Source organism: Nilaparvata lugens, chromosome 3, assembly GCF_014356525.2.
Source record: "Nilaparvata lugens isolate BPH chromosome 3, ASM1435652v1, whole genome shotgun sequence".
Classification (NCBI taxonomy): domain Eukaryota; kingdom Metazoa; phylum Arthropoda; class Insecta; order Hemiptera; family Delphacidae; genus Nilaparvata; species Nilaparvata lugens.
In genome coordinates this window covers 483,733-496,306 of record NC_052506.1, presented here as the reverse complement: position 1 = coordinate 496,306, position 12,574 = coordinate 483,733, and the positions used below count along the sequence as shown (strand labels likewise).

The window sequence follows — 12,574 nt, the reverse complement described above, 5'->3', positions numbered from 1 at the left end:
TAAAATCATCTCAAACAACTTGGCTAGCACAGGTAAAATCTTAATGTGATAAAATTATTTTTCAACAGAAAAATAAATTTCTTACGACAAAATTCACACTAAAAAAATTAACTACATGAACATTGTAGAAATTCATTGACAGAGCTCTAATTCTACACTTTTCAAATAAACACATAGTAAATTTATCTCCCTCATCCATTACATGTTTTCTATTTGAAAACTTAATAGTACACAAATCGAAAAACTTCCAATAATATCACCAGTATACCATGTTGACTAACTTAGGCGTAATTTTCTTGCCATTCAAGGAATCCCTCTTTTAGACAATAGTCCGCTATTTCATCACGATTTTTTGTGCATTGTTTCTCGATGTCTGTGAAACATCTGCCATTATTGGTAGCAAAGACGTACTACCAATATTTTCTTCATATTGAGAAGAGGTGTTCAAATTTGGAGAATTGGTTCTTCTATAATTATGCAGCAACATTGCTGCCATCACAACTAGCTCAACTTTTTCAGGAGCCAGTATCATTGGCTTCCTTAAAACTCGAAACTCAGCACTTAATATTCCGAACGCATCTTCGACCACTTGGCGTGCCCTACTCAATCTGTAGTTGAATATTCTTTGGGGAGTCCCCTTGGATAGTCCCATGATAGGGCTTCATTGGATTATCACTTAGAGCGAATGCACTATCTCCCGCAAAGAAGTATGGTAACGGTTCTGACATAGACCTTCCAGGCAGTTTTTCAGCCATTGGAAGCCCCAATCGGTTTTTCTCGATCATTCTATGCAAAGTACTCCCACGGAATACACCGCCATCAGAAATTCGCCTTTGGCAACCGACGTCAGCAAATATGAAATTCGCATTTGCATCTACCAATTCAAAAAGAACAATACTGAAGTTAGATTTGTAATTGAAATATTCTGTGCCAGAGTTAATGGGAGCTTGCAATATAATATGTTTGCCATCAAGTGTCCCGATACAGTGCGGCAGGTTCCATTTTGTTTCGAATACCTTGCTTACTTCTTTCCACGCTTCAGGTGTTTTAGGCAGCTGAAACAGAAAAATATATTTTTTATTGCGGATGATAACCACATGAGCTTTTTGCTTGTGCGTGGGTAATGGGAAGTACGAGGGTGAATAATGAGATGATCAAACGTCTATGCCTATTCGATGAGATTCGGCGGGATTCGAACCCGCAGCCAGGTAGCACTAGCAGACTGAAGCATGCAATGCCTCAGTCAACTTGGCTAACTGGCCGGCAAATTATATGCTATGTTTATTTCAAACATGATGGAAATAGTAAATTAGTTTGAAAATTGAGCTATAATAGTAAGTATTAACTTTATTAATTTACAGGAGATGGAAGAGGATGCTGTTGTTGAAAATTGTTTAGACAGTGAAAGTGAACATAATCAAGTAGCGTAGAGGAAAGCGAACAGAATGAAGAGAAGGGAAGCCAACAGGATGAAGAAAAGAAACACCAGGACAATACATCGTTTAATAAGAAAAAACGTGTGAAGAGTACTGATTCAATAATAATTATGCATTTAAGATTCTGAAGACAGCATCAGATAATTTTAACAAAACGCCGCCTTCCGATGAGATGGATTCGTTCTTATCATTTGTAAGAACAAAACTGAAAACTTATCCGAGAGAAACTCAGCTATCTTTTCAGCATTCAGTTATGGAATTGCTAGTTAAAGCAGATAAGGAAATTTTGGATTCTCAAAAAAAAGAGTAGAATCCGAGACTTGTGTTCTGCATTCTATACAGTCCCCACGTGATTCCTGGATAGAATTCGAATCCTCAACTGAAGATGTACTTGAATAACAATATCCAATATCATTACCGTAGGAGATCTGGCATATTTACCTTAAGTATTTTTGTTTATCAGTTCTTCTAATTACAATATCAAAATAGAAATTCCATTAATTTCATTGATTGCAATTTAAAATAAAGATTTTTGAGCTTTAACTTTTGAAAATTTAATATTACCTCAATGTACCCTCTTAATTCATTGATGAGTGCTGTGCAGACTTCTGGTACTATATATTCAATAGATTGCTTAGAAATCCTGAATGTGTATTGGAGGCTAGTATATGAATCTCCTGTGGCAAGGAATCGAAGTGTCACTGCCAACATGAAAGAGTTCATATATTTAATATTATAATTTTTTGCAAAATGTAATAATTAATGAAGTCAGTACCGTACATGATAATTATAATTCAATTAAAAAATATCGTTATAATTATTTGTTTGATTTTAATGAGTCCCTAATAAGAATTATTGTTATATTTTTTTTTATAATTTTCTAATAATTATCTTTTGTGTGTGCCGATGTGAATAAATTATTTTCAAGTTTATATTTTTTATTTTTCATTAATAATAATAATAATAATCTAATTATTCAACAATATCAAATTATGATGTTCCTTATTCTATTATTTTAATACGTTATAATAACGTCCTTCCATTGTGTTGTGAAGTTTGCATTACCTGTTATAATAATGGTAGATAGTGCTCATCTATTTGGACCTTCAATTTATTGAATGTTTCAGCTCGACTAAATTAGGCCTTGTATTCTGTTGATGAGATCACAATTATATTGCTTGTGGCATGGTGTGCAATTTACGCATTTATCACGACTGTTGTGTGAAATCTTCAGTTTTGCAACAATAGTTTTTCACCACCCACGTTGTGCTCTTCAACTAACGTGAATTTCACAATAGTTACATTCAAATTTTATCAAAGAATGTGACTAAATAAGCCAATTTTTGAAACGGATTTAGCTTATTGATCAAGATGCCATACAGTCTTTCATGTAATGATTTCAGATCATTCAGAGGTGAGAGAAAGTAAGAAATGTTTTTTATTTTGATAAAGAAATAATATTTTATTTTTTAGAAAAATGTACAATTTGTTGAAAATTTAAACACTTCTATTTCAATTAAAATTGCATACATATCAAACCATGTGCAACAAACTTAATGCTCAATACTGTCATAAATTCTAATATAGTTCAATGCCAATATTATTAGACTTATTTAAAATATTGTAACTACTCTACTGAAATTTATGATAATCAATGTAGCCTACCTATTGTGATGTATTGTCAACTAGAAATACTATCTCAAAGATGGTTAATTCATAATAATCGCAGTATTGCACAAAAATCATTGAAATATAAAAATGAAAAAAATGTGCAGACTCGATTTGAAATGAGATCTATAAAATTCATAAACCTTCGATTCTCATACACAGTATGAAAAATATAAATGAATTTGATGAACTGTACATAGAAGGTTAATTACTTATTACTTCTTAAAATCATATTTTACAACTTCTTTTGAAAACTATATTCAACTTGACTATTTACAAAAAGCACAAACTTGCCAGCGCAATAGGATATCAGGTTGGAACCACGGTTTCAGAGGCACTATAGATTATAATCAAATAATAAATCAGTACGTCAATATTACTGACGATAACAGAAAAATAAGTAGGGCATAATAGTTCTTCTTCTGTCATGCGATGATTGTTTTATACAACCTGAGGTCCTAGTGTGCAAAATTATTGAAAGTAAATACAACGAAAATTAAGGGACTTATTTACAAGGAACGCGAAATTGTCTGTAACATTCATATTCCTCTCCTTTGTGACGAGGTTGAGAGCAGGGCCATCTGTGTAATAGTATCCGGGAAAAGACTGTGGTAGTTGATCAAAGGCACATACGCAGCTGTAATTACACGACCTGAAATAAAAAAAATGCCAATTTACAATAAATGATAGAACAGATTACAACTTTGGATCTTTAGCGGAAGAGTACGGTCATAGCCAACTCTAATACAAGGCCCCTGCCTACGATATTGCAACGTCGCAGCGTAGGCCTAGAATTTAATACATGATTGGCGAAAAAGATCAGCTGGTATTTTAAAAAATCTTTTTCACCATCATGTATTAAATTCTAGGCCTACGCTGCGACGTTGCAATATCGTAGGCCGGGGCTTGTATTAGAGGTGGCCATGGTACGGTCCATATACTTAGGGTTCCAAAACAATGTATACACTCAATGTAGACAGTGAATATCTTGGTAATGCACGGTTATCGGCGGTTTCAGACCGCCTTATTTAGCTTGAACGACGTCTTTTGTAAAACTTTCCTAATGTTAATTAATCGGTCCAGTTCAAACCGGGGTAGCATCGCGTTGATGAGGCTACATAAGACGCGTCGCAAATTCTACGGTCTCTAACGTAGCCGTTGCTCCGTATCTCGGGCACAATGACACTCGACCACAGCTCAAAATATGAACAAATACAAAAGAATGATACAATATTTGTTGATGTGAACTTTTCATAGCTTTCTTTCATACGTCGCTACACTATAGCGGTCTGAAACCGCCCAAGTTTACGGAAGTCTGAAACGGCCTTACTGTTTCCATGTGGGCTACTCATACTCATGCCACACTACCTTCACATTCAACTACAATACAAAGTAAGATTCTTATGGTATGGTCACGTTTGTGCAAGTGCATTTGTCGCTGCTCGCAAGTGCAAGCACATGTTTCAAAGGCTCTTCACACATTTTGTTCTTCATCTGCGCAAACGTGCATCCAATTGATCATCATACTCATAACATCGATGCCATCAGGCTTAACGATAGCAGACGCTACATAAAACTAGGCTAGGTCAACTCGCATTGTAGTGAAGGTTTTTACTCTATCCAATAATTAAATAAATAAATTATAGTGATTTGTGAATAAAGGAAAACCAAAGATGATCTTCAAAAATATATACAAAAAATGATATACGAACAAAAATTATCTAAACTGAATCAACAAGCAATGTATTTTTATGAGTCAGTTTGAGACCGAATTAGTACCAAAATGAAACTCTTTAAAAATAATTTATGTAGCATTCTTTATTCCCCCCAAACAATCACAATTTGGACGTTTGGGTCTACTTGAATGCGGAAGTTGGTTATGCTGATTGTAATGATATTTTTATCGATTTTTACACTACAAAAACAATACTCAGTTGCGAATGTTTCGATTTTTTTTAGAATTTTAGTAAGATCTATTTTAGAAAATGATTTTAGTAAGATTTAGCAAATCAAATGACAATGTTTTAAAATTCACTAGGAATATAAAAAAATATATAGCCTATAAACTAATGTTATTACAAAAACAGCAGAATCTCACCTGCAAACCAACGACCATGTAAGGAGTTGACTGCAGCAACGGCTGTATTGATCGTTGGACATTTGACGTACACATTTCCTTGCGGCGAAGCCTTATCCACATACACATGGAGTACACCTCCATGCTTATTGCATTCTTCTACAACATCATCTCGAATTTCAAGCTCCCAGTTCGGGTTCGTTTCCCTATAAAACAAAACAATGAATTGAGTTAGATACACTAGTACACTAGTAGTAATGAAATAAAATAGTATTCATCTGATAAAGAAGACTGTGATCATAACAATAAACAACACATAAACTAACAAAAACGAGTAAAGAGTAGGCCAAACTGACAAAAAATATTCCATTTCATTTAAATACAAAAATATGTAGTAGAAGAAAAACAGGCTTGGCCCTTACTATTTCTAACGTCAAAATTTTCAGATTATTAAAAACCAAAGGTTTTTCCACTCCAAGAATAATCTGGAAGATATTTATTGGTGATCAATTTTGAATGTTGGAGGTTTCATAAAAAGCCAGTTAGTACAAATAAATTTCAAAGTGATATATTTATAATATATTTCAACTATTATAAGAATGAATGAAATACGCAATCAAGCTCTGAATTTAATCAACAACTTATGCTTGAAAATAAGACTTTTATATCATATTATTTCAAGAAAATAATGACCATTTATAAAGCGTGTTGAATTGAATCATAAATAGGTAGGTGTCAATTATCTGTGACACCATGAGTTGACGATTAACAACCAAGGCCCGGTTGCACAAAAGCCGGTTGAATATTAACCATGACTTATTTCACGAGAACCAATCAGAGAAGGCTTTTTTGAAAAGACGGCTTCTTATTGGTTCTCGTGAAATTAACCGGTTGAAATTTAACCGGCCTTTGTGCAACAGGGTTCTTCAAGTATGTTAAGTATCAACTAAGTATGCGATCAACTAAGACTTAATCATAGTCAAGTACTGCACTTACGTAGCTGGATCAAACATGTTTGCCAACATGAAGCATTGAGTTGCAATGGGTGGCGTGGGCTGTTGTACCACAGGAATACCAGGGTTCAGGTTCAATGCCGATGCAGCTGCTGGCGGTATCTGCATGCCAGTCCCTGGTTCAAATCAAAACCAACAACAATTAACAATCATATACCATATAACACCATAAAGTGATATTGAATTGCAATCCTTATTTATTTTTTCCATCACTAATCAATAATATGGTTTGCCTATACTCTATTGATATTAAGATTTTGCAGTGAATTAACCCATGTTTATTCATTATGGATTAAATTACAAACTAAGATACCTATCTGCATGATGGGTGAAATGAACCCATGTTTATTCTTTTTGGAATAAATTACAAACTGTTTGTATGCACCACAACGAAGTTCACGTTCCACTTTTATTTGGAAAAATATGTTGATTAGCACAAAATAGGAAAGTGCTTCAATTTATCGTCTAGTGGCTCTCTTCAGAACTGCTTCAACGATATACGACAGCAATATTGTCATTGTCAGGCAGCGCTATTTTCAAACAAGTATAGAACGAGTCATCTTCCTGAATCATAAAAAAATCATAAAAATTGAAAATCTCTTGTTGAGATAAACCAAGTGTAGATTGATTGACAATACTACGATGTATTACACAAATATCACAAACCATACAGTGTTTGTCCTGTGTTAGGCGCCACTGGTAAAATTGGCAGAGATTTAGGGTGTCATTCATATTGTCCGATGTTTCAAATGTGCTAATATTCAACTTTTCGTTATTTGTGTTATCATCTGAAATTACCAAGACATTTCAAATAATATTAACATATTGTCATTTAAAAAACCCAAACCTAACCTCCCTAATCTATCCTTCTCCCTTTAAAAGATAAGTAAACAGAACCTTTTAGGTAATGTTCATCTAATTTAATAAGCTAGACCTAGACAATTTGAGGGCACTCACTGGCAGATCGGTGGAGCTCCCAGATATTGAGATGAGACTGATTATAATTTTTTAGACAAAACATAATTTTAAATTTTAGTAGGTGAAAGCCATTCAACTCCTAACCTTTTCAGACTTTTTCTTGATACCTATATGAAAATTCGGAAGAGAAGTAGCCTTTCAGCCAATAATTTTGATATTTGTAACAATGATCACCTTCGGCCAATTTGAACATGAGCTGCAAGCGTCCAGTGGCACCGAGATCAATGCCACTCCTGTCCAGCTCGTCACTGTCCAGCATCGATGGGCCTTGAGAAATAAACTCGGTGCGCTCGGTGACATTGCCAACTTTCATCGGTCTTCCCGCCAGTTCGAATCCATTCAACTGCTCCAGCGCCCTCTTCGCATCTTCTGAATTGTGGAACTGCAAACGACAACCACAATCAATATATATTACAATTCACCCACATTCAAATCAAACTGTCCAGTTACAATACACTATAATTATATCTTAGGCCGGCCACTCACGACAGTACAAGTGTGTCGAGCGGACGAAAAATACACTCACGCGAAAGGCTTCGAACGAAAACAGCTGTTTGACAGCAGCTTCTAACATGAAATAGACAACCAATAAAAATAAATAAGCCAATGGAAAATTTAAAAAATATAACCTCACATAGAACAGCGAAGGAGAAATAAAAAATCGAAGAAACAAAAACCTAACCAACCTCAAAAATGTTTGTTGGAAGCCTTTCTCGCTGATGTGTGTGTTCACACAGGTTCAACACACTTGACCTATCGTTACAGTGTACATCCTTTTGCGCATTCACAATTATTCAAAATTTATATGAAAACTCTGACAAGAGCATCTTGAAGAGTTTGTGAAAGACAGATTTCAAATCTCCTAAATATGAATAGGATAGTCTAATGTGAGCAGATATAATTGTATTAATAGCCTACATCACACAATTTCAACAAAATTCGGAAACATAAGAGAAGAAAATCTAGTAGCCTATGTTTCATGTTTTTACTAATTTTAATGAGAAAATTATAAATTCAATTTGAAATATATCAAGTTATTCTAAATATCAAAAATCTATTCAAAGTATAAGTACTTTCTAGTCTGAAAGTAAAAAAGTATCCTAAGTGATCTGACTGTACAATAAATCATCATTTATACAATCTAGTTTAGTAATGTTTATGATTCATGGTTATTTGATATATGGTAATATAGAGTTACATTTGTCGTTTTCAGCATTAGCTATTTAGAACGATAAACAAATAGCTTGGAAATAGTTGAAAACATTCAGTATAGCATTTTTGAACTACCAGTAAATGAAAAACATTGTCCTGGGCCTACAAATGCACAAGAAGAAAAATCAACACAATCTATGGCTATGTTTCATGGTTTTTTGATAGATGGTTATATAAAGTTACATTTGTCGTTTTCAGCATTAGCTATTTTGAACGATAAACAAATAGCTTGGAAATAGTTGAAAACAGTCAGTATAGCATTTTTGAACTACCAGTAAATGAAAATCATTGTCCTGGGCCTACAAATGCACAAGCACATTACAAAAAATACTCACCGCTATAAAGCCGTAGCCCTTGGATCGGCCAGTCTCCGGATCTGTCATGAGTTGAATGCTGTCTATTTTGCCGAATGGCTCGAATATTCCTCGCAGCATGTCCTCGGTGATGTTGAAGTGCAGCGAGCCGACGTAGAGCCGCATCGGGCAAGGCACACCTCTAGGCACTAGATTTGGCATCGAATTGCCGGCGCGATTCTTCTCGGCTTGTGTTTGTTGAACAATGATTGGCACTCCCAGTAGCTTTTGTCCATTTAGCCCCAATGCCTGAAAAATTATAAATAGCCTACGATAAGCTCTAGTGAGAATTAACATTTTGAAACAATAAAGATAATTGTTCCAGTTTTACCAATTTTCTTCTCATGACTAATCAATTGACTACTTCGGCCATGGAAGATATTTTAGCCCAATTTATACTGTAATAGTATCTTAAGTCACAAGGACGGGAAGGGCCCTTTTGCAGGCGAGAATGATGTTTCTAGTCGAGGCGTTAGCCGAGACTAGAATTTCATTCGAGCACTGCAAAAGACATTCACGTCCAAGTAACTTACCTACACTATTTTTTGTCATAATAATCTAGAAAAGAATAATTGAGAAACAGAAAACATTATCTGCTTGTGCTGACATCACTACATGCATTCTATCAACATAACCTAGTTTACAAGTTTTGAATCAGGAATTTCTTGATTGTAGTTGACAAACTTCCACCTGGAGCGCTAGAAGGCGGTTTTCGTACCAGTTTTGCTGTTCCAAATTCGGAACTACGAAACATATTCGACTATAAGAAATCATAATGATTTTATTACAGTATAGTATGTTGTAATGAGAATCATTATGTTTATTTGTTCTACAATCAGCTAGTTACCGGCTTCATTTCATGGATGTAAAACATCTGAAATTGAATGTCTATGTCAAAAATATATAAAGGAAGGACTCTTGTCTTATACATGTACGGGATACGAAATACATGTTTAATGCATCACCATTTCTAAACTAATCAACTTGAAACATTAAATTTGTAATACTAAGTTCAAGTTAGATCGACCCTTGCGGAGCACGAGCAACACCTGCTGCTCGTGTAATATAACCAAACCAGTTAAATATGGAAATAATAACAATTTGTCAACTCCTTTTGCAATCACGATTTTCATAATTGGATCTATGTAACTCACAATTCTAGTGAAAAGAATATTTTTTCAAGTAAAATATACGATAATATTAATATATTCTAGTGAATATATATTAATTAATAGTTTTGTCAATCTTTTAGCATTCTGTATAGTATATAAGATCATAACAAACTTACAAGGGAACTGATTCCGGATCTTTAAACTCAATGTAGGCAATACCTTTGAACCTCCTCGTCTTGTTGCAGGTGATAAGTCTTACATCTCGTACCTAAAAACAAAAATCATGAAGACGTGATGTAAAATGTGATAATTTCAAGTTCCAAATTATAAGCCACACAAATAAAACCAGATTAAATAAAATAATAAGTTTCAATACACTAATTTGAAGTTATGAATTCATTCAATATCTTTAATATGTTTCAAGGTATAAGCAAATATTTGGAATTAATAATCCATTGAAGCTGCGCCCTTGAAACCAGGCATGAAATTTGTGAACTCTGATTATAATTCCAACAATTCAACTAGACTCCTGTACAGGACTCAAATGTTTTCTCGGCATTCTAACAACATTACTAAATTCAAAATTGTTATCACTTGTCGATTATTCTCGGACCTGAAATGCCAAGTGCGTGACTTGAATAACCTTTTGGACCTAATTACCATTAAAATTAGAAAGAGGAATAGCAAGTAGTAAACCTAGCCTAGTTTTCCTCTTTAAGATGATGATATCTATCATTATAGATCATTTTAATAGTTGTATTGATGAATTATTTGATTAAGAATGTATGCTTATGAGATATTACGAAACAAATTGGTAACGAGATGAACTCACAAGAAAAATTAATTTAGCATTCTTCATTCCCCCAAATATGCAACATTTTGAAATTTGGGTCTACATGAATGCACAGACTAGGCAATGGGAATAAGAGTGAATTAGGCGCAGGCGCACCTTTCCAACCGATGAGAAGAACTCTTCGAGGTCACGTCCCCTGATCCTCTGCGACAGTTGCATGCAGAACACTGTTCTGGCATCACGTTCTTCTGGCGAAAGGTCATCTGTCGGTCTCCTGCAAATAAAATCAATAATAAGGAAACATCTACAGATTACAGGTTTCATGTCACTATTTATAATCAAGTGAATTCAAAAAAGACGATCCTCATGAAAAGTTGTGGTTTCAGGTTTTGATGAAGTATTTCATCGATGTCAAGATTTATTAATTGAATCACTTATCAATACAGAACTTAGACAATACATGGTTCAAATCAGTTATGTTGAACCATGTATTGTCTAAGTTCTGTATTGATAAGTGATTCAATTAATAAATCTTGACATCGATGAAATACTTCATCAAAACCTGAAACCACAACTTTTCATGAGGATCGTCTTTTTTGAATTCACTTGATTATAAATAGTGACATGAAACCTGTAATCTGTAGATGTTTCCTTATTATTGATTTTATTTGCAGGAGACCGACAGATGACCTTTCGCCAGAAGAACGTGATGCCAGAACAGTGTTCTGCATGCAACTGTCGCAGAGGATCAGGGGACGTGACCTCGAAGAGTTCTTCTCATCGGTTGGAAAGGTGCGCCTGCGCCTAATTCACTCTTATTCCCATTGCCTAGTCTGTGCATTCATGTAGACCCAAATTTCAAAATGTTGCATATTTGGGGGAATGAAGAATGCTAAATTAATTTTCTTGTGAGTTCATCTCGTTACCAATTTGTTTCGTAATATCTCATAAGCATACATTCTTAATCAAATAATTCATCAATACAACTATTAAAATGATCTATAATGATAGATATCATCATCTTAAAGAGGAAAACTAGGCTAGGTTTACTACTTGCTATTCCTCTTTCTAATTTTAATGGTAATTAGGTCCAAAAGGTTATTCAAGTCACGCACTTGGCATTTCAGGTCCGAGAATAATCGACAAGTGATAACAATTTTGAATTTAGTAATGTTGTTAGAATGCCGAGAAAACATTTGAGTCCTGTACAGGAGTCTAGTTGAATTGTTGGAATTATAATCAGAGTTCACAAATTTCATGCCTGGTTTCAAGGGCGCAGCTTCAATGGATTATTAATTCCAAATATTTGCTTATACCTTGAAACATATTAAAGATATTGAATGAATTCATAACTTCAAATTAGTGTATTGAAACTTATTATTTTATTTAATCTGGTTTTATTTGTGTGGCTTATAATTTGGAACTTGAAATTATCACATTTTACATCACGTCTTCATGATTTTTGTTTTTAGGTACGAGATGTAAGACTTATCACCTGCAACAAGACGAGGAGGTTCAAAGGTATTGCCTACATTGAGTTTAAAGATCCGGAATCAGTTCCCTTGTAAGTTTGTTATGATCTTATATACTATACAGAATGCTAAAAGATTGACAAAACTATTAATTAATATATATTCACTAGAATATATTAATATTATCGTATATTTTACTTGAAAAAATATTCTTTTCACTAGAATTGTGAGTTACATAGATCCAATTATGAAAATCGTGATTGCAAAAGGAGTTGACAAATTGTTATTATTTCCATATTTAACTGGTTTGGTTATATTACACGAGCAGCAGGTGTTGCTCGTGCTCCGCAAGGGTCGATCTAACTTGAACTTAGTATTACAAATTTAATGTTTCAAGTTGATTAGTTTAGAAATGGTGATGCATTAAACATGTATTTCGTATCCCGTACATGTATAAGAC

At 34.1% G+C, this 12,574-nt stretch overlaps 3 protein-coding genes across 3 annotated transcripts; 1 reads left to right on the top strand and 2 right to left on the bottom strand.

The window, feature by feature from the left end:
• Nucleotides 1-599: 599 nt before the first annotated feature.
• On the bottom strand, nt 600-2,273 carry LOC120350702. The gene is made up of 2 exons (XM_039425285.1): nt 2,001-2,273; nt 600-1,055 (listed from the first exon to the last, which is right to left on the bottom strand). The coding sequence occupies exons 1-2, from the start codon at nt 2,157-2,159 to the stop codon at nt 600-602; spliced, it is 615 nt and encodes a 204-aa protein (XP_039281219.1). The 5' UTR covers nt 2,160-2,273.
• A 603-nt stretch (nt 2,274-2,876) lies between these two features.
• On the bottom strand, nt 2,877-10,981 carry LOC120350155 (RNA-binding protein 39-like). The gene is given in 7 exon segments (XM_039422576.1): nt 2,877-3,756; nt 5,203-5,387; nt 6,178-6,310; nt 7,347-7,554; nt 8,720-8,986; nt 10,022-10,117; nt 10,799-10,981. Coding segments are annotated over 7 exon segments (1,170 nt in total). The 5' UTR covers nt 10,967-10,981; the 3' UTR covers nt 2,877-3,643.
• Nucleotides 10,982-11,251: 270 nt separating this feature from the next.
• On the top strand, nt 11,252-12,210 carry LOC120350701 (probable RNA-binding protein 23). The gene is made up of 2 exons (XM_039425284.1): nt 11,252-11,434; nt 12,115-12,210. The coding sequence occupies exons 1-2, from the start codon at nt 11,267-11,269 to the stop codon at nt 12,208-12,210; spliced, it is 264 nt and encodes an 87-aa protein (XP_039281218.1). The 5' UTR covers nt 11,252-11,266.
• Nucleotides 12,211-12,574: the final 364 nt, after the last annotated feature.

Excerpts from the sequence above, each read along its gene's own strand:
- LOC120350702 (XM_039425285.1), bottom strand. The coding sequence starts at position 2,159 with ATGAACTCTTTCATGTTGGCAGTGACACTTCGATTCCTTGCCACAGGA. Across the intron at positions 1,056-2,000 it reads AATTAAGAGGGTACATTGAG|CTGCCTAAAACACCTGAAGC; the intron begins GTAATATTAAAT and ends TTTCTGTTTCAG.
- LOC120350701 (XM_039425284.1), top strand. The coding sequence starts at position 11,267 with ATGAAACCTGTAATCTGTAGATGTTTCCTTATTATTGATTTTATTTGC. Across the intron at positions 11,435-12,114 it reads TCTTCTCATCGGTTGGAAAG|GTACGAGATGTAAGACTTAT; the intron begins GTGCGCCTGCGC and ends TTTTGTTTTTAG.